General features: G+C 51.3%; 1 protein-coding gene across 21 annotated transcripts in view; it reads left to right on the top strand.

Annotated features, from left to right (window-relative positions):
- huwe1 (HECT, UBA and WWE domain containing E3 ubiquitin protein ligase 1) overlaps positions 1 to 19,086 on the top strand; it is a 41,465-nt gene that overhangs the window by 883 nt on the left and 21,496 nt on the right. For 8 of the 21 annotated variants that reach the window (XM_084679060.1, XM_084679067.1, XM_084679065.1 and 5 more), the window contains exons 2-36: positions 220 to 291; positions 2,951 to 3,000; positions 3,206 to 3,275; positions 3,390 to 3,488; positions 3,760 to 3,966; positions 4,095 to 4,247; positions 4,370 to 4,432; positions 4,579 to 4,656; positions 4,760 to 4,810; positions 4,929 to 5,097; positions 5,325 to 5,425; positions 5,751 to 5,901; positions 7,826 to 7,953; positions 8,772 to 8,912; positions 9,203 to 9,410; positions 9,543 to 9,644; positions 9,856 to 9,936; positions 10,127 to 10,233; positions 10,766 to 10,958; positions 11,083 to 11,174; positions 11,500 to 11,720; positions 11,918 to 11,975; positions 12,200 to 12,376; positions 12,703 to 12,948; positions 13,111 to 13,244; positions 13,402 to 13,517; positions 13,690 to 13,872; positions 14,121 to 14,337; positions 14,588 to 14,710; positions 14,899 to 15,136; positions 15,262 to 15,699; positions 16,290 to 16,346; positions 18,258 to 18,380; positions 18,535 to 18,630; positions 18,795 to 19,064. In XM_084679060.1, the coding sequence (XP_084535186.1) occupies positions 3,231 to 3,275; positions 3,390 to 3,488; positions 3,760 to 3,966; positions 4,095 to 4,247; positions 4,370 to 4,432; positions 4,579 to 4,656; positions 4,760 to 4,810; positions 4,929 to 5,097; positions 5,325 to 5,425; positions 5,751 to 5,901; positions 7,826 to 7,953; positions 8,772 to 8,912; positions 9,203 to 9,410; positions 9,543 to 9,644; positions 9,856 to 9,936; positions 10,127 to 10,233; positions 10,766 to 10,958; positions 11,083 to 11,174; positions 11,500 to 11,720; positions 11,918 to 11,975; positions 12,200 to 12,376; positions 12,703 to 12,948; positions 13,111 to 13,244; positions 13,402 to 13,517; positions 13,690 to 13,872; positions 14,121 to 14,337; positions 14,588 to 14,710; positions 14,899 to 15,136; positions 15,262 to 15,699; positions 16,290 to 16,346; positions 18,258 to 18,380; positions 18,535 to 18,630; positions 18,795 to 19,064 (4,866 nt within the window). In that variant the 5' untranslated portion in view covers positions 220 to 291; positions 2,951 to 3,000; positions 3,206 to 3,230. Of the gene's footprint in view, positions 1 to 219; positions 292 to 1,044; positions 1,065 to 1,203; positions 1,306 to 2,950; positions 3,001 to 3,205; positions 3,276 to 3,389; positions 3,489 to 3,759; positions 3,967 to 4,094; positions 4,248 to 4,369; positions 4,433 to 4,578; positions 4,657 to 4,759; positions 4,811 to 4,928; positions 5,098 to 5,324; positions 5,426 to 5,750; positions 5,902 to 7,825; positions 7,954 to 8,771; positions 8,913 to 9,202; positions 9,411 to 9,542; positions 9,645 to 9,855; positions 9,937 to 10,126; positions 10,234 to 10,765; positions 10,959 to 11,082; positions 11,175 to 11,499; positions 11,721 to 11,917; positions 11,976 to 12,199; positions 12,377 to 12,702; positions 12,949 to 13,110; positions 13,245 to 13,401; positions 13,518 to 13,689; positions 13,873 to 14,120; positions 14,338 to 14,587; positions 14,711 to 14,898; positions 15,137 to 15,261; positions 15,700 to 16,289; positions 16,347 to 18,257; positions 18,381 to 18,534; positions 18,631 to 18,794; positions 19,065 to 19,086 lie in introns of those variants that run through there. The other 13 variants (XM_084679076.1, XM_084679062.1, XM_084679072.1 and 10 more) reach the window with 11 other exon arrangements.

The raw sequence follows: 19,086 nt of genomic DNA, 5'->3' as shown, positions 1-19,086 counted from the left end.
GACAGAACCTGCATTGTTATACTTGATTACACTTGATCACTTACCCAAAGGGCGATTTAACTGACCGTTTCATTTTCTGTTGGTTATGGTGTGTTGAATGGCATTAAAGCGATTGATGAGTACAGTGTCCATACCACTATTATTATTAGCAAGAGCTCTTGTATATTCCTTTCTGGTTTTCCAGAAATGTTTCTCATTTAAATGTCTTGCCCTTTTCAGATTGTTTTAGAAGACCATACAACTAGCAGAGGAGAAAAAAAGGATGGAGCTAATAAACCAAAGCAGTTTCTGGTATGTACCATCCAGGTTACAACAAACTGGTATCATTGCCTCGAAGTAACCTGTATTTGTTGAAGAAACGCATTAGGACTTTGTTATTATTATTATGAGTTATTATTGCAAACTTGTATTTCTTATCAATTTAAGATATTTACCCATGGTGAAGGGTCATATCTGTCCCCTCACAGCTTATGAAAGTCTATCCTTATTTCTGAAGACAAGTAGAGTGGTTATATACGGTATTTGCAATACTTGCAAGTGTTTATTTGCTCATTCATTTATTTACATGTAGTGTTTGCCTTTAAAGTGCAAGTAATATGTTTTAATTCTGCAAGATGTGGTTGCTTGTTGGTGGCAATGGCCTTTCTCTCATGTTACTTAGGTAGAGCTTGGCCATTATCTAGGCCATTTTGTTTTTTCTTTATTTGTGGATTAAGAGTGACTGAAACTTAATGAATTATTACTTAATTAGAAGGATTTTATTTTCTCATTTGTTTAGTTGCAAAAAGTGAAAATATCTGGTTGTGTTGGGTATGCGGTACAATTTAATTGTCCCTCATAACGATATCAGTTGAATATAAATTACTCTGAGGTTAAATGCACAATTGAATGCACAGGGAATGGCAGTAAAATACAAAACAATTGAATCGGGCATGGTCATACTTTGGCACACCATTTGTTGAAACATGGTGCAGGCACGCGCGCTCACTAAACTCAAGACAAATATAAAAAATTGAAAAAGGAAAACTGAACATATGAAGCGTCTCTTCAGATGTAATATACTGGTACGTAAACTTGCTGAATGAAAACAGAAATACACCAACTCGAACAATGTCACGTTAGGCCCATTTGGGGGAATGATTCAGCGGGTTATTATGCGTTTCAGCTAGCTCGCTAACAAACTAGCTTGCCAGCGCGTGTGCGGTAAGTGCGAGCATCTTGACGCCTCTAGCTAGCAGAAATAGGCAGTCTAGAGATGGAACACAATGCTGGGCGTCATATCTCAATTCAACTCATTGATGCAGCGTAAGTTGACTGTTGTCCGCATCCGAGTTTTGTTTGCTGTATGTGTCGGTGCATTTGTGTGTTGTTGAGAATGCAGGTATTGGCGAACACGGAGCTTGCGGCCTGTTAGCTTGCCGTCTACTGCAGCCGGCCGCTAAATTGGTGGAAAACAGCAGCAGTGTGCACTAGTCTAGCAGTCTGAGGAATGCATAATGGCTGGCTAATGTTAGCTAGCAGTGGTGGCTGTTAAATAGCTAGCTCGCTTGTACAGAATTAGTTGATTATTTGACAGCGTTAAGTTATAGCTATAGCTTCCATAGAAATTGCGTTATCGAACTAAACATTTTAAGGGTTTGCACCTTGTTGGTTGACGTTAGCTAACATTAGTCTTCATAATGTGTTGACATCTTCCGACGCAACATGCAACTACAAGCGAGCTAACCACCTAGCTTGCTACCTACAACTTGTCCCCGCAATTATTGATAAGTCACCACCTCAGTAAATACTGCTACGTAATTGCTAGTTCTAATGACCCTTCTTATATAGCCTCTTAAGTCTGGTCTGTAAGTCAGTCATGATGGGCAGCCCTGTTTTGCTTTGCTGGCTTCATAGCTAGCCAACATACGTCAATATTTCTCTGCTACCGTTAGCAAGCTTACTGCTGCTAACAAGTTACTCATCACTCAGCACTAGATAGCTTACGTCTGCTGTTGTTGAGTCCTGCTTTTTGTAGTTGTTTACGTAGTTGGCTATTTATTCATTGTAGTTTTGACTTGAAATGTATAATTTTGTTTTAGCTAGGTAAGCAGTGTCATGCGTGGCTCGCTTGTTTAGCTATCTAGCTCGTGATACACCAGATTCATTGTGTTGAATTCTGTTTTGAATCTGTCCCTGCGCTGGACCGCACGAAGGAGCTAGCTACCAATCTCTAACATCCGCCATGCCATTTATTGCTTTACTCATATTTTAAGATGTCTAAATGTTTTCTATTGTGGTCAAACATTTTTCTGCTCTAATTTAGACCCGCCCCCTTAAATATCCTCACTTGATTGGTGTTGTTCCCCCACAAGAACAACGCATTTTTCTGTCTGCAGTTGTAGTGTTAGTCATTCCAAATAACCAGTCTAGATACCTGACTTAAATGTAAAATGTCTATCAACCTAACATTAAACAAATGCTTAAAACAGAGTCCAGATCAGGTTTTTCATGTTGGGACATGCTGAGAGAAAGGGAAATTAGCTTTAGCTACATGGATTGTTGATTAGCAAATATTGGTGATTTCAAATGTGAATGGATTGATTGATTGATGGTCAGATTGATCCTCAACCTTGTGAATGTTCACAAGCTTTCCTTTGGTACAATGGCATAATACGTTGTTGTTGTTGTTGTTCTGAGTCACCAGTTGCCTTTGACCCTATACCAGTAGCCTACACACACTGGCATACCTGTCTGGAGTGTGCAGACTCTGCACAACTGGGCAGATTGTTTTCACTCAGCTCTGTCTGTTAGGAATTGTATTGGACAAAGCCAACAATTCGTAAGAGAAAGTTTTCTAGCATTTTAAAGTCAAAATGCGGATAGGCATGCATGGAAAAATGGTGCTGTGGTTCAACTTAATCATTCATCCCATGAATTGATAATCTAATCAATGCATTTCTTGTTGCAGGTATTGCGAATGAAACATGCTGTTAAGTGGGCATAGTGAAATTACTTACTGTAAGTATTCCTTTAAGTTTTTTTCAGCTTGTCACAAAATAATAATAATCTGTATAAACCCCCTGTTTAAACGACATGTATGAGAGTAACACTGGGCACAGAGATGCCCTGAGATCAATTTTGAGTTGCTTACCTCAAACCACTATCGAATCTATCGCTCAGTATGCAAACGGACTGCCTGTGAGCCGCTCTCTTGTCTCAACAGGAGCAACACATAAAGAGTAGCGACCATGAAGGTCGACAGAAGCAAGTTAAAGAAAACCCCCACAGAAGCTGTGAGTATGCAGAGCGTGAGCCGCGACCCAGACACCGCTCCCCGCGTGCTCGTGCTCTTCCTTCATCCCTCTCGATATTCATCTCTCTCTCCGTCTCCCCCTCCTCTTCCACAGCCTGCGGACTGCAGGACGCTTATAGAGAAGCTTAAGGGATGCAGCGACGAGCAACTGCTGCTGGAACTACAGCACATCAAGACCTGGAATATTGGCAAGGTGAGGACAGATGCTTGTCTTACCATTGTCACCCCCCTCTCCCCACTGGTTCCTGTTTGAAAAGGTTCTTGAATGTCGGGTTTGAGGATGCCAGATGTGGCCACATTTTGGGTTGTCCAGTGCCCTCAGCAGGATTTTCCCAGCACTGAATGAGATCAAGCTGACCTCAGGGTCACTAAGGAACCTCATCTTAGTACCCGCTCATGACAAGTGAAACGACATCTATACATGTCTATAGACATTAACCACTGACCTTTCCGTGGCCCACCAGTGTGAGCTGTACCACTGGGTGGACCTGCTGGACCGATTCGATGGCATCCTGTGCGACGCGGGCCAGACGGTGGAGAACATGTCGTGGCTGCTGGTGTGTGACCGGCCGGACAACGGGCAGCTCAAGGCCCTGCTGCTGGCCGTGCTCAACTTCACGGCCCTGCTCATCGAGTACAGCTTCTCCAGGCACCTCTACAGCTCCATAGAGGTAGGAGGCATGGGTTGTGTGTGTGATTGGTCATCGATCAGAAACGAAGGGCTCGGAAACGAAACGTTTTGTCGACGCGTCTTGTTCTTATTTGGCTCCTCCTTCACGTTCTCCTCTTGTGTTCCCAGCACCTGACCACCCTGCTGGCGTCCTGCGACATGCAGGTGGTGCTGTCGGTGCTGAACCTCCTCTACGTGTTCAGCAAGCGCTCCAACTACATCACCAGACTGGGCTCCGACAAGAGGACCCCCCTACTGGCCCGTCTACAGCACCTGGCCGAGGTATATATGCAGGTTAACCCCTCAACCCCCCCCACCCCCTGCTCTCTTCTACACGTTGGCCATACGGACACAATGGTATTGTATGAAGAGGTGACTGTTTCATCCACATGTTTCTTCTGCAGAGCTGGGGAGGGAAGGAGAATGGCTTTGGCCTGGCCGAGTGCTGCAGGGACCTGCCCATGACGGTGAGCACTTGTCGTCTCACCCCCAATGACTCATCCAGTTGCTTGATGCGTTGTAAACAATATCCCTTTTTTTCCTGTTTAAAGGCCACTAATGCTAATTTCTTCCCCCCCCATCCCCGTCAATGTCTCCTTGGCGACCTGAGCAGAAGTACCCTCCCAGTGCCACCACGCTACACTTTGAGTTCTATGCTGAACCCGGGCCCGAGGTCAAAGTGGAGAGGAAGGTGATGAGAAACACCACGCCTGGCGCAAGGCCTTTGTGTCAGCTGTCACACAGCAGAGGTGGCTCTTACTGACCCTTGTGTGAAATTCTCTCTTCCCGCACAGCAGACCAGTAGTAACACACTACACTACATCCACATCGAACAGCTGGACAAGGTAAGGGGCCGCTGTCTCTCACCAGATATGGAACATGGAAGCCCAGTCAAACTACTTTGCTTGCTCTCAGTCTGAAGAAACCTAATGACCTTACCCCCATTCCTTCTCTCTCCCTCAGATCTCTGAGAGCCCATCTGAGATCATGGAGTCCCTGACGGTGATGTACAACATCCCGAAGGACAAGCAGACCCTGCTGTTCACACACATCCGTCTGGCCCACGGCTTCTCCAACCACAAGAAGAGACTGCAGGCTGTACAGGCCCGCCTACATGCCATCTCCATACTTGGTTAGTACCAGTACCATCTCCATACTGGGTTAGTACCAGTACCATCTCCATACTGGGTTAGTACCAGTACCATATCTCCAAACCACCATAAAGAGAGCTACTTTGCTGTGTCGCCAAGACACGTGGTTGGTTGATGGTCAGTTTCTTCAAAACATTCCACCACTAACCACTGCCTTCTCCCAGCGCCACTGTAGTCATCATTGTGCTCGCTCTCTCTCTCCCCCCAGTTTACTCCAACGCACTCCAGGAGTCCGCCAACAGTATTCTGTACAACGGCTTGATAGAGGAGCTGGTGGATGTGCTGCAGATCACAGACAAACAGCTTGTGGTAAGGAACGTCTGTGTGCCTGTCTCTCCCTTGGTGTGGGGCACTGCCCTGTGCCACCCCGCTCTGGTGGGCCAGCGCCACATTCCAGGCGTAGGTGTGAAGTAGGACCCACTGTTCTCCGCAGTCATGCCAAGTCATGAATGATTGAAAGTGTTGTCATGATCTGCTAGGCCAACACCCTTTATGCTGAACGTACGTTCCGCATTCAACAGACATTCCACCCCCCACCCCTCCCTCCCAACAGCTTCAACGTGTCATTTTGGTTGATCGTCACACTGCGTCTTCTCTAAAAGCGTGCTAACCCTAGCCCTCCTCCTCCACCCAGGACATCAAGGCAGCGTCTCTGCGCACGCTCACCTCCATCGTGCACCTGGAGAGGACGCCCAAGCTGTCCAACATTATCGACTGCACCGGCACCGCTTCCTACCACGGCTTCCTGCCCGTGCTGGTGCGCAACTGCATACAGGCCATGATAGGTGAGCAGGCCTCTACACTCATGTTTTCCCCAATGAGTACATGTGCTCCTAAAGGAAAAATGTAGGAGCACACTAAGAAATTTAGGAGCACAATGTAAAAAAAAAAATAGTATTTGTTTATTAAACATAACTTTACAGTTAATGCTGGTAGACAACTAATGACTTTCACTCTGATAGAACTAGAACAAATAATTTAAGAAACATGTATATCATTTCAAATATTTTCCTAAAATACTGGGACATTATGGACTGTATATTAAAGCAAACCACGGATTGGTAGTCAAAGCTAGGTAGACCCAAAGCCGTATAAAAAGAGAGTTGCGACACTTCCATAGTAATCGAAGACTGCGGAAGTAAAGCGTGTCATTTGCGATCTATATTCCAAAAATTGACAACGTTCAACCCCATTCATTTTCAGTGTTTCCGAAGCAAGTTAGCTGGTAAATTGATCAAATGACAGCATTTCATATTTCAACACATAAGCAGAGGTCTTCAACTCTGGTCCTCAGGGATCCCCTGTCCTGCTTGTTTTAGATGTTTCCCTGCTCCAACACACCTGATTCAAATGAATGAGTCGTTATCTAATTGGGCAGAAGCCTGTTAACGACCATTCATTTGAATCAGGTGTGTTGGAGCAGGGAAACATCTAAAACGTGCAGGATAGGGGGTCCCTGAGGACCAGGGTTGAAGACCTCTACATTACTGGACCTCATATCAATTGTTATTAGTAGTATTTTATGTAGCCATTTTTACTTAAAGTTTATTGCAAGATATAGCTCGTTAGATTCTAAATGCAGTTAGTTAGACTGTAGGTCTAGTATCTAACGTAAGCTACACTTTCACTGTAGCTAGCTACAGAACACGTGTATCATAAGTCCGTTGGTTTATAGTCTTTCAAATTGGTTCTAGTTATTGGTGTTCGTTGGCATACAAAGTTAGTCTTACTAGCCTAGCTTTACTAGGTAGTCTTACTAGCTCTAGCTAGCTGTCGACGCTTGGCAGGAATTTCAGGTCCACTCTTGAAAAACAAACTTGACCCTCTCACTGGACATATTGTATAATAAAATGTTTTATTGAAGGCAATTGGTTGCCTTGTATATTCTGTTCTATTTACCAAACTCCTTTCTTGTCTTAAATTGAGCAGTTGCTGGTGTGAGCTATGGTAGCTAGCATTGGAATTTGTAGCTCTGCTTGACAATACTGCTGCCTCGTGTTATAAGTTAATGTAATACATGAATGTTAATAAAGTATGAGACATATACATGATGCAACACACCAGTAACCAATTGATATGTGTTAATATACAGAAAATGTCAGTAAATCGAGATGCTGCTACTGTCTGTCCCGTCAAACTATTCAAGCAGGTAGACAGCAGTGTTTATTTTGCGAGCTACTTGAACCATGTGATCACCAAAGTGATCACATGTCGGCGAGGTCGAAGAGTGTCGTAGCTCTCTTTTTATATGGCACTGGCCCATTGGGTGCGAGTTTGTTGTTCTGATTTGTATGAAGTTCAGCGCGTGCAGTCGCAACCCCGTCACTTGCTTTCCATGTGAAATCAATGGTATGCTTCACTTCATCGCGCTGTTGTTCCGTAGTCAATATATTGACAACAGCCCGTCACTCGTGCACTGTGCTTTTAAATTATTTTTCAAGTTCGCACATAACTATTTTTAGGCGTAAATGGGAGTGAAACACTGGCACTGTGGAGCCCTGGTGAGCCAGCGCCACACGCTCAGAGCCTGACGTCAGAACCGGAGTACCAGGCTCTGTCTGCGGGTGACTGTTCCTGTGACTGAGATGGGAATATTTTCATCTCGGATGGTTGGATGGCTTGAAGGACTCCTAGATGGGAAGTGACATGGCTCGAAGGACTCCTAGATGGGAAGTGACATGGTTGCCACCCTGCTTGCCTTTCCCCCAGACCCCCTGATGGAGCCCTACCCGCACCAGTTTGCCACGGCCCTGTTCTCCTTCCTCTACCACCTGGCCAGCTACGACGCCGGGGGCGAGGCCCTGGTCTCCTGCGGCATGATGGAGGCCCTGCTGAAGGTGAGCCGCCACGCTGGCTTCCCCCGCTCCTATGTAACCCCTCTAGCTCACACAGGTCCAGGGCTGACGACGCCCTGACCTGGTGGGTAGGTCTGCAGCATCGCCTTAGAACGGCCTTCACTTCTGTCGCCTGCTGGAGTCTCAGAAGATTACAGCTCACGCCAAGGGTTCTTCTATTGAGATGTTGTCAAATGGTTTGCATTTTCAAGATGAGACCATACTAAGGCTGCTAAAAGGTATTGAATGAGTAGCGTTCAAATATGTGATCGTTCGAATGTGGGTCCCACAGCGTAACATCACATGTGATTTCAAACATTCCAATTGAATGTTTTCCACTAGACAAATGCTATGCTTCAAACGCTTTAGTATGGCTTCATAATGTTCTAATGAGAAGGTTAAGAAGTAACTAATAGTTTTCTTAGCATTGCTAAGAGTATTATGCTCGGTAACTTAGCCCGGAAGCTAACTAAAGCTAGCTACCGTTTCTGAAAAATAACATGGCGCTGTGGGGACCGTTGGAAATATTTAGAACTCACTCAGCTAAAGGTTAATACATGTGAGGGTTTGTCTGCCCACTGCAGCTGTTAAGAGGCCTCTGTCTGACCTGAGTCTCTTTGAGAACTCAAGTCATGGTTCAGTACTCAATACATATTAGTGTGCCTGTGTAATGACTAGATCGATTCATGTTGAGACCTTGAATGGAAAGGTAGATGAATGTGTTCAAATGGAGCCCTTGTCTATCCAACACAGTCAAGTCCTGATGTCTGCTAACACACAATCTGATGTCGTCCATTCCCTGTGTGTGTGCGTGCGTGCAGGTGATCAAGTTCCTGGGGGACGAGCAGGATCAGATCACCTTTGTGACGCGGGCAGTCCGGGTGGTGGACCTCATCACCAACCTGGACATGGCTGCCTTTCAGTCCCACAGCGGCCTTACCATCTTCATCAGCAGACTGGAGGTACACGCTCACACACACACACACACACACAGTCACACACACACACACAGTCACACACACACACACAGTCACACACACACACAGTCACACACACACACACAGTCACACACACACACACAGTCACACACACACACAGTCACATACACACACGCCCAGTCACACACACACACACACGCACATACACACACATTCAGCCTCCAGGTCTGACGCAGCCCTCTAAGCCCTCTGCTCAGTCAACAAAACACATGCCTGTATTAACACCTCCCTCCAACACTCGTCTGTCCGTGCAGCATGAGGTGGACCTTTCCAGGAAAGAGTGCCCTTTCGTCATCAAGCCAAAGATCCAGAGGCCCGGAGCGTCGGCCGAGTCTGAGGACATGGACACAGACATGGACGTGTCTGAGGTTGCCATGGAGAGCAGCCCGGGGCCCTCCTCTGGCCCCGCCTCCGCCAAGCCCGACTCAGACAGCCGGGCGCAGAGCAGCGCCCCGCGACCAGGTAAACACACACACACACACGTGTACCTGCTCTCTGTCAATTGTCACCGCCACACAATACTCCACAAGTCCCACAATATCAGCATGCACACTTCCTGTGTGTTCATGCACACTTCCTGTGTGTTCTCCCCAGGTGTGCAGTGCATCCCCCAGAGAGCAGCTCTGTTGAAGTCCATGCTCAACTTCTTAAAGAAAGCTATCCAAGACCCCGCCTTCTCTGACGGCATCCGCCACGGTAAGCCCCTCCCCCACAGCCCTCCCCCCTCTGATGCACACCCTGACCCAGGAGTCAAGGCCCCCACAGAGCTACAGGCAACTAACCTCAGCAGTAGAGGCCACAAGCAGCATCAAGGCCACAGATATGCACCACTATGCAAATCCTGTTTGCTCTCCCTTCCCCTCCAACTCACGTCTCCCCATCCTCCTGTCTTCCCCTCGCTCTGCAGTAATGGACGGGTCCTTGCCTACCTCACTCAAGCACATCATCAGTAATGCCGAGTATTACGGGCCCTCTCTCTTCCTGCTGGGTGAGTCCACTGGGCCAAGGAGGGGTCTCCACCCACATGAAGTGACTGGATAAAAAACACCCCCCCCCCCCTCCCCCCTTTACTGAAGCTCTGCTGTCTCTGGACACTCGGGTCTTCGGAAACCATGGTGATTCTGTAACATTGTCCTGTTCCTCTCTCCTGTATCTCTCTCCACCCCCCCACCCCACAGCTACGGAGGTGGTGACTGTGTTTGTGTTCCAGGAGCCGTCTCTCCTCTCCTCCCTGCAGGATAACGGCCTCACTGACGTCATGTTGCACGCCCTCCTCATCAAAGACGTGAGTGTGCCAGCACTCCCTCCCTCCTCCTGCTCCTCTATCTCTCTCTCTCTCTCGCTCTGTTTCTCTGTTTCTCATCCACTCACTCTACCCTTCTCACTGCTCATCTTCCCTCACTGCTCCCCCTCTCCTCTCCACGTTTTTAGAAATGTTTAAATGTCACATCCTCACTCTCTTTCCTGCGGGCGGACACACACAGCAGCACAAGTCTTCCACCACTCACACACACACACACCTTTCTCCCTCTCTCCATGCTCCACTCGGATCCCCCGCAGTAACTCCTCCACCCCTCCGGCACACAACACTGGGCGGAGCCTTTGGCCACTAGGTTTTCCCTCTTGTCGTCGCCGTCCTCTTCCTGCTCCCCCGCCTCCTCCTCGGCCCTCATTGCCTTTGCGTTTTGGTTCCCTGCCTCCCTCGAGTTGACCCCTCCCCTCGCCACTCTGTCTCTCACCCTCTCTCTCTTCCTCCCCTTCTTTTCTCTCTTCTTTTCTCTCTCTCTCTCTTTTCTGCCTTTTTCTCTCTCTCACAGTCTCTCTCTCTGCAGGTGCCCGCCACGCGCGAGGTGCTGGGCTCCCTCCCCAACGTGTTCAGCGCCCTGTGCCTGAACGCGCGTGGCCTGCACTCCTTCGTCCAGTGTCAGCCCTTCGAGCGCCTGTTCAAGGTGCTGCTCTCGCCGGACTACCTGCCCGCCATGCGCCGCCGCCGCAGCTCCGACCCGCTGGGTGAGTGTGTGTGTGTGTGTGGTGTGTGTGTGTGTGTGTGTGTGAGTAAGTGAAGCTATGTCGTGTCCCAAGTTGAAAGTGAAAACATTTGTTGACGTGTGTGTGCACACGCTTGTGTCCCCAGGTGACACAGCGTCGAACCTGGGCAGCGCTGTTGACGAGCTGATGAGACACCAGCCCACTCTGAAGACCGACGCCACCACCGCCATCATCAAGGTGAGCTATTCTGCCACAGACGCACATGCCCCTTCATGGGTTACCTGCTCAAGGCATATTGATAGCTTCAATGTACTAGATTTCCTATGCATACTTAAACACACTTTTGCACAAGCAAAACCCCTATTCGTCACCCAATGAGTATTATTTTGAATGTCTTTTGTATTTGGGTGGCAGTATTAAAGAGCAATGTTTAGTTTTTGATTTAGTAGTTTATCCTTTTGCTTTTTAAGTAAGTTATGTTTGCGTTCAAACAAGTGCACAGTCCTGTGTGTGTTGGATATGAACTGTCATATGAACTAAACCCCCCCCCCCCTCCCAACAGTTGCTGGAGGAGATCTGTAACCTGGGCCGCGCCCCGGAGTACATCTGCCAGAAGCCGTCCATCCAGAAGGCTGACGGCACGGTGGCCGTGCCCCCGGCCCGCTCCAGCCACGCGGCCGAGGAGGCGTCCAGCGAGGACGAGGAGGAGGAGGAGGCTCTGCACACCTTCAGCCAGCAGCAGGGGGAGCCAGAGAGCACCAGACAGTCAGTGCCCGTTCAACTGTATGACATTAAACAGATGTGGAAGTACACTGTTTTTCTTTCTTTTTTTTTCTTCCTTCATTCCCCCCCCTCTCTTCCCTCCTTCCTTTTGGCATAATCTTTCAGTTATCTTAATCCCTTTCTGTTGCCAGCGGGGAGTGTTTTGTGATCGGAGGGTTGTAACCACGGCGTTCCTCTCTGTTCTTCTTCCCCCTCAGGGTGGTTGGCACAGAGGAGAGGATACCCATCCCTCTCATGGACTACATTCTGAACGTGGTGCGTGTTTACCTTCTGGCACGGCATCAGGCCCTCCCATGGGCCCGCGACCAAGTCACATTCCGACGCTCTTGTTTTCATAAGTGTTTGTGTACATCCCTGCCCAAATCAGGAGCTAACAACCAACAGAGTTGACCTGGAAAACCAATATAGTGTGTTTTTGTTTGTTTTTCCTCCGCCGGGGGAAACACTAATCGTCTGTCGTTGTTGTGGGTTTTCTCCAGATGAAGTTTGTGGAGTCCATCCTGAGCAACAACACCACGGACGACCACTGCCAGGAGTTTGTGAGCCAGAAGGGCCTGCTGCCCCTGGTGTCCATCCTGGGCCTGCCCAACCTGCCCATCGACTTCCCCACCTCGGCCGCCTGCCAGGCCGTGGCCGGGGTCTGCAAGTCCATACTGGTGAGGGCCCACGCTGGAGCACACGCTGGGAGGATGGGGGTACATGAAGGGCCTGTTCCTGGTTGACAGATTGGGGGGGGGGGGGGGTTATGTACAGGGTAGGGATGTCAAGCTGACATCCTAAACAGGTACAGATGGGCTACACCTGGACCCACCTACTGGATTGATGTGTGTTGGTTGTCTTAACAAGACGATCTGTGTCTGGGAATAGTTACCTCTGACAAGAATTTCTCACTTAATCAAAGCGTTGTCTCGTTGATGTGGGGGGGGAAATAAACCCATGTGTGACGGCTGTACTGACCCATGTCTCCCCTCTGCTCCTCCAGACCCTCTCCCACGAGCCCAAGGTGCTCCAGGAGGGCCTGTGCCAGCTGGACAGCATCCTGTCGGCCCTGGAGCCGCTCCACAGGCCCATCGAGGTGCCCGGGGGCTCCGTGCTGCTCCGCGAGCTGGCCACGGCCGGCCACGTCACCGACGCCACCCTGTCGGCCCGCGCCACGCCGCTGCTGCACGCGCTCACCGCCGCACACGCCTACATCCTCATGTTCGTCCACACCTGCCGCGTGGGACAGGTGAGAGCAGAGCTAGGGCTGTCACTGTGTGGCACGGGAACTTTATGCGCACACACACACAAGGGCATTCAAGAGTCTGGTTTAGTGTCGGGTGGGTTGGCGGGGCTGGGCTGTTTGTTGTGATGAAGTGCAAGACTGACAGACCTCCTGTTCTGCCGTTAGAGCGAGATCCGGGCCATCTCTGTGAACCAGTGGGGCTCCCAGCTGGGCCTGAGTGTCCTGAACAAGCTGAGCCAGCTCTACTGCTCCCTGGTGTGGGAGAGCACCGTGCTGCTGTCTCTCTGCACCCCCAACAGGTCAGCAAACCAACCTGCTCGCTCTGTCTCTTTGTCTTATCTCAGTGTTATCTTCAGCCCTTTTTTCCCCTCAGTTGCTGTTTTACTTTCATCGCCAGTCTCTCTCTCTGAGTAGTCTTCTCTGACCCCCCCCCCCCCTCTCCTCTGCCTCCCCCAGCCTGCCCCCTGGCTGTGAGTTTGGCCAGGCTGACATGCAGAAGCTGGTGCCCAAGGAGGAGAAGCCGTCTGGCAGCAGCAGCTCCTCAGCAGCCGCCTCCACCTCCAGGAGAAGCGGTAATACACACACACACACACACACACACAGAGAGCTTCTCCTCACACAAATGTCACCTTTGATACATCCATTGGCTTGTGCTTGAATGAGTAAACGGAGCAGAATCCCAAGTCCAGCTGTTCCTCTGCCCCCCGGGCCAGCTCTAACCCCCGTCTCTCTCCGCTCCTCCAGCCGACGCAGAGGCCGTGTCTGTGGACCCGTCCGCCCAGGGCCTGCTGGAGGGCATGGGGCTCGACGGGGACACGCTGGCCCCCATGGAGACGGACGAGCCCGCCGCCGCCGACCCCAAGGCCAAGTCGAAGCTCACCCCTGCCATGGCCACACGCATCAAGCAGATCAAGCCCCTGCTGTCTGGTGAGGGAGACCCCCTGGGCCATACTGGCCGTCGCCTTAGTCAGTGGAGACATTTCAGGAGCTTTGATTCACTTGTTTTAGTCTGGTTTTATTTTAAGTTCTCTCTCCCTGGACAGTTTTTGGATCGTTTCGAGGATATTGAAGAGCGTTCGAAACGTCCTTGTTTAACTCTCCTCCCTCTCTTTGTCCCTTTTTTTTAACTCTCCTCCTCTCGCCCTCCGTCTCGCTCCCTCCTTCCCTCCACCCAGCCTCCTCCCGTCTGGGCAGGGCCCTGGCTGAGCTGTTTGGTCTGCTGGTCAAGCTGTGCGTGGGCTCCCCGGTGCGCCAGCGCCGCTCGCACCATGCCACCAGCACCGGCACGGCCCCCACGCCGGCCGCCCGCGCCACCGCCTCCTCCCTTACCAAGCTGCTCACCAAGGGCCTCAGCTGGCAGCCGCCGCCCTACACCCCCACGCCTCGCTTCAGGTACAGATGCTCCCGCAACCGGCCCGCAGGGTTTAGCTGTGCGCTCCGAGTGGGTGAACCGGCCGTTCTGTCGGGAGGTCCAGGTGGAAACGATAAGGCTTCTTTTCAAATATTCTGCTGGAATATCAATGCCATATGGGTACCGCAGAGCTAGGCAATTACAGGAGAGCAAATGGAAAAAAGGCTCTTTCTATGGTGGTTTGAAGGCTGTTATGAAGGTGTAAAGTGAGAAGTGTCCCCTCTCCTGCAGACTGACCTTCTTCATCTGCTCTGTGGGCTTCACGTCGCCCATGCTGTTTGATGAGAGGAAGTACCCCTACCACCTCATGCTGCAGAAGTTCTTCTGCTCCGGCGGCCATGACGCCCTGTTCGAGTGAGTCGGCAAAAAAACACAAACATGCCTTGTCATCCAAGATGAAGACACAATGATCATTCCCTTTGAAGTCATGACTAGCAATTTGACACATGCACAAATGGATTTTGAATGCCAATGAGTGTCGTGACGATGTCAGGCATGTTCTTCCGTCAGTGCTGTACTGACCTCCGTCTCTCTCCTCGCAGGACGTTTAACTGGGCCCTGTCCATGGGGGGCAAGGTGCCCGTGTCAGAGGGGCTGGAGCACGCCGACCTACCCGACGGCACGGGGGAGTTCCTGGACGCCTGGCTGATGCTGGTGGAGAAGATGGTGAACCCCAGCACCGTGCTGGATTCTCCCCACTCCCTGCCCGCCAAGGTGCCCGGCGTCACGCCCACCACGCCCCAGTTCAGCGCCCTGCGCTTCCTCATCGTCACCCAGAAGGTCAGTAGCAGCGCTGGGAAGACGGCCACAGCTCCGTAGTCACGTTGAGATGTTAGTGGTTGTACCGTGAGTGTGTGTGTGTGTTCCATTTCTTAAATATACCCCCTCCCCCCCCTTCTCTCTAGGCGGCGTTTAACTGCATCCGCAGCCTGTGGAACCGCAAGCCCCTGAAGGTGTACGGAGGGCGCATGGCTGAGTCCATGCTGGCCATCCTCTGCCACATCCTCCGGGGGGAGCCCGTCATCCAGGAGCGCCTGGCCAAGGAGAGGGAGGGCACGGCGCGGCCGGAGGAGGAAGGGCCCCCCCCGGGGCCCGTGGTGGCTGTCGGGGCCCCTGGAGCGCCCGTGGTGGTGGGAGAGGGACCCCCAGGACCGGGGCCTGCGGCCGGAGGACCACCTCCACCAGCAGCACCCCCACCAGCTGCAGCAGCAGCAGGAGGGGGTGGAGGAGGAGGGAGTGGAGGAGGTGGGGGAGGGGTTGGTGGAGGAGGAGGAGGAGCGGACGACTCCACTAACTCTACCCCCAGGAGGGATCCTCAGGTCAACCAGCCGCAGCTAACTCAGGTGAGGGGGGGGGGGGGTGGAGATTAGAGAAGGTGTGAGTGTGGAGGATTCTTTCTTATTTTTTGGGGAACACATTGCAATATTATTTTGTGTCATCCATCGCTTCCGTCTATTTAATGATTGGCAAAAGATCTGGAATTTACACCGATCAAGCTGTTATAACAAATTTGACATTGCTATGTTGACAACTGTCAGCCATTTCCAATAGCATTGTTAGCCACCCATATGCTAGCCTTGTTAGCAACCTACAGTACACTAGCATTGTTAGCCAGCTACAGTGCACTAGCATTTTTAGCCAGCTACAGTGCGCTAGCATTGTTAGCCAGCTACAGTGCGCTAGCATTGTTAGCCAGCTACAGTGCGCTAGCATTGTTAGCCAGCTACAGTGCGCTAGCATTGTTAGCCAGCTACAGTGCGCTAGCATTGTTAGCCAGCTACAGTGCGCTAGCATTTGTTAGCTACCGTCTACCTTGGTGGCTAACACAGCTCATATGAGATGGAATTGACCTGTTGTCTGTAGACCTCTTCTTCCAATCACACCCCTCCTTCTCCCCTCTGGTCTGACACTGGCCACTTTGTTTCCATGACAGGGAGGAAGCAGAGAGAGAGAGAGGCAGTCACAGGTCAACCTGCAGCAGCTCCAGCAGGTACTAGAGCCTACTGCAGGGAGAGAGTTAGGGTTAGCTTACTGCAGGGAAAGACCACAAGAGGAAGGTTAGGGTTAGACCACAGGAGGAGGGGGGATGGCGATCAGGAGAGGATGGTAGAAGGTGGCAGGTTTGGAAGGAGTGGAGGGCAGAGAGAGAGCAGGAGGAAGAGGGTAATGAGGCGTGAGGAGAACAGGAAGAGGGAGAAGGTGACATAACAGCAGGAGAGCTGGAGTGAAGGAGAGAATCCACAAGTCAGATTTTACAGGGCAAAAGTTGAAAAGGTCAGAATGCTCGTGGAGAGAAAAATCCTTAATGGGAAAACAGGGATTTCAAAATTTAGTCGGCACCGGTTATGTGATGAGTTGGTGCAGAGAGGTGAGGGAAGGCAGGCTGTACATGTCTCTCTGGCTACTCAGAAGGATGAGGAATGTCTGCCAGTGTCAGAGAGAAATCTTCCTCAGGTCCATTTTTCAGTTCCACTATGCTGCTTCCTCCTGTCTGTACATCTTCCACGTTTAGATTTTTTTTTCTGTCTACGGTTTCTTTTACAAACTTTTATTTCCTCGTCCGTTGGATTCTGAACTGTTTTTGCACCGTGAACAGCGTCCCTGTCAGTCCTCCATCACCCTTTATCTTGTTTTTCTTTCTCTGTCTTTCTGTGGTTGCCTCTGTGTCGGTCTCTGTGTGTCTCTCCCTCTCTGTGTGTCTCTCCCTCTCTCTGTGTCTCTCCCTCTCTGTGTCTCTCCCTCTCTGTGTCTCTCCCTCTCTGTGTCTCTCCCTCTCTGTGTCTCTCCCTCTCTGTGTCTCCCTCTCTCTGTGTCTCTCCCTCTCTCTGTGTCTCTCCCTCTCTGTGTCTCTCTCCCTCTCTGTGTCTCTCCCTCTCTGTGTGTCTCTCCCTCTCTGTGTGTCTCTCTCCCTCTCTGTCTCTCTCCCTCTCTGTCTCTCTCCCTCTCTGTGTGTCTCTCCCTCTCTGTGTGTCTCTCTCCCTCTCTGTCTCTCTCCCTCTCTGTGTGTCTCTCCCTCTCTCTGTGTCTCTCCCTCTCTCTGTGTCTCTCCCTCTCTGTGTCTCTCTCCCTCTCTGTGTCTCTCCCTCTCTGTGTGTCTCTCCCTCTCTGTGTGTCTCTCTCCCTCTCTGTCTCTCTCCCTCTCTGTCTCTCTCCCTCTCTGTGTGTCTCTCCCTCTCTGTGTGTCTCTCTCCCTCTCTGTCTCTCTCCCTCTCTGTGTGTCTCTCCCTCTCTCTGTGTCTCTCCCTCTCTGTGTCTCTCTCCCTCTCTGTGTCTCTCCCTCTCTGTGTGTCTCTCCCTCTCTGTGTCTCTCCCTCTCTCTGTGTCTCTCCCTCTCTGTGTGTCTCTCCCTCTCTCTGTGTCTCTCCCTCTCTGTGTGTCTCTCCCTCTCTGTCTCTCTCCCTCTCTGTGTGTCTCTCCCTCTCTGTGTCTCTCTCCCTCTCTGTGTCTCTCTCCCTCTCTGTGTCTCTCTCCCTCTCTGTCTCTCTCCCTCTCTGTGTGTCTCTCCCTCTCTGTGTGTCTCTCTCCCTCTCTCTGTGTCTCTCCCTCTCTGTGTGTCTCTCCCTCTCTGTGTGTCTCTCCCTCTCTGTGTGTCTCTCCCTCTCTGTGTGTCTCCCTCTCTGTGTGTCTCTCCCTCTCTGTGTCTCTCCCTCTCTGTGTGTCTCTCCCTCTCTGTGTCTCTCCCTCTCTGTGTCTCTCCCTCTCTGTGTCTCTCCCTCTCTGTGTCTCCCTCTCTCTGTGTCTCTCCCTCTCTCTGTGTCTCTCCCTCTCTGTGTCTCTCTCCCTCTGTGTGTCTCTCCCTCTCTGTGTGTCTCTCCCTCTCTGTGTGTCTCTCCCTCTGTGTGTGTCTCTCCCTCTCTGTGCCTCCCGCTGCTCTAACTGTGTGTGTGTGTTGTGCCTCCAGCTGATGGACATGGGTTTCTCCCGGGAGCACGCCATGGAGGCCCTGCTCAACACCAGCACCATGGAGCAGGCCACCGAGTACCTGCTCACACACCCTCCTCCACTGCTGAGCGGAGCTGTCAGAGTAAGACATACACACTCCTCTCATCCCACGTTCTCACTTTTACGTGTTTTCACGGACTGTGCTGTGAGCGTCACTGCTCTCTCTCCCGAGCGTATCTGGCTTGACTGTTGGTTCCGCTTCCTGAGCTTGACTTATGTTGTTTGTGCCCCTGCAGGACCTCAGCATGTCTGAGGAGGACCAGATGATGAGGGCCATCGCCATGTCCCTGGGACAGGAGGTCAGCATGGAGCAGCGCTCCGACTCCCCAGAGGTACACACACACGCGCTTAACAACACACGCATACACGTACGTACACAAACTTAGCCTCACATGTACACCCCCCTCTCATACCGTGCCCTTATCAAACCGACCCCCATGAATAAACAACCCCCCCCTGCTCACCCACCCGACGCCCCTCTCTCTCCCCCCCCCAGGAGGCGGCACGGCGGCGTGAGGAGGAGGACCGGCGTGCGCGGGAGCGTGCGGAGGAGGAGGAGGCCCGCTGCCTGGAGCGTTTCCTGGAGGCGGAGCCGCTGGACAGCGGCGAGCTGCACGCCTTCACAGACTCAATGCTGCCCGGCTGCTTCCACCTGCTGGACGAGCTGCCCGACACGGTGTACCGCCTCTGTGACCTGCTCATGACCGCCATCAAGAGGAACGGCCCCGAGTACCGAGACCTCATCCTGCGCCAGGTGGTCAACCAGGTCAGTGGTCATGGGGACTGGC

Source organism: Hypomesus nipponensis, chromosome 18 (genome assembly GCF_054491055.1).
Source record: "Hypomesus nipponensis isolate SF chromosome 18, ASM5449105v1, whole genome shotgun sequence".
NCBI classification, from domain to species: domain Eukaryota; kingdom Metazoa; phylum Chordata; class Actinopteri; order Osmeriformes; family Osmeridae; genus Hypomesus; species Hypomesus nipponensis.
The sequence above is the reverse complement of the archived record's forward strand: the minus strand, read 5'-3'. Positions and strand labels throughout refer to the sequence as shown.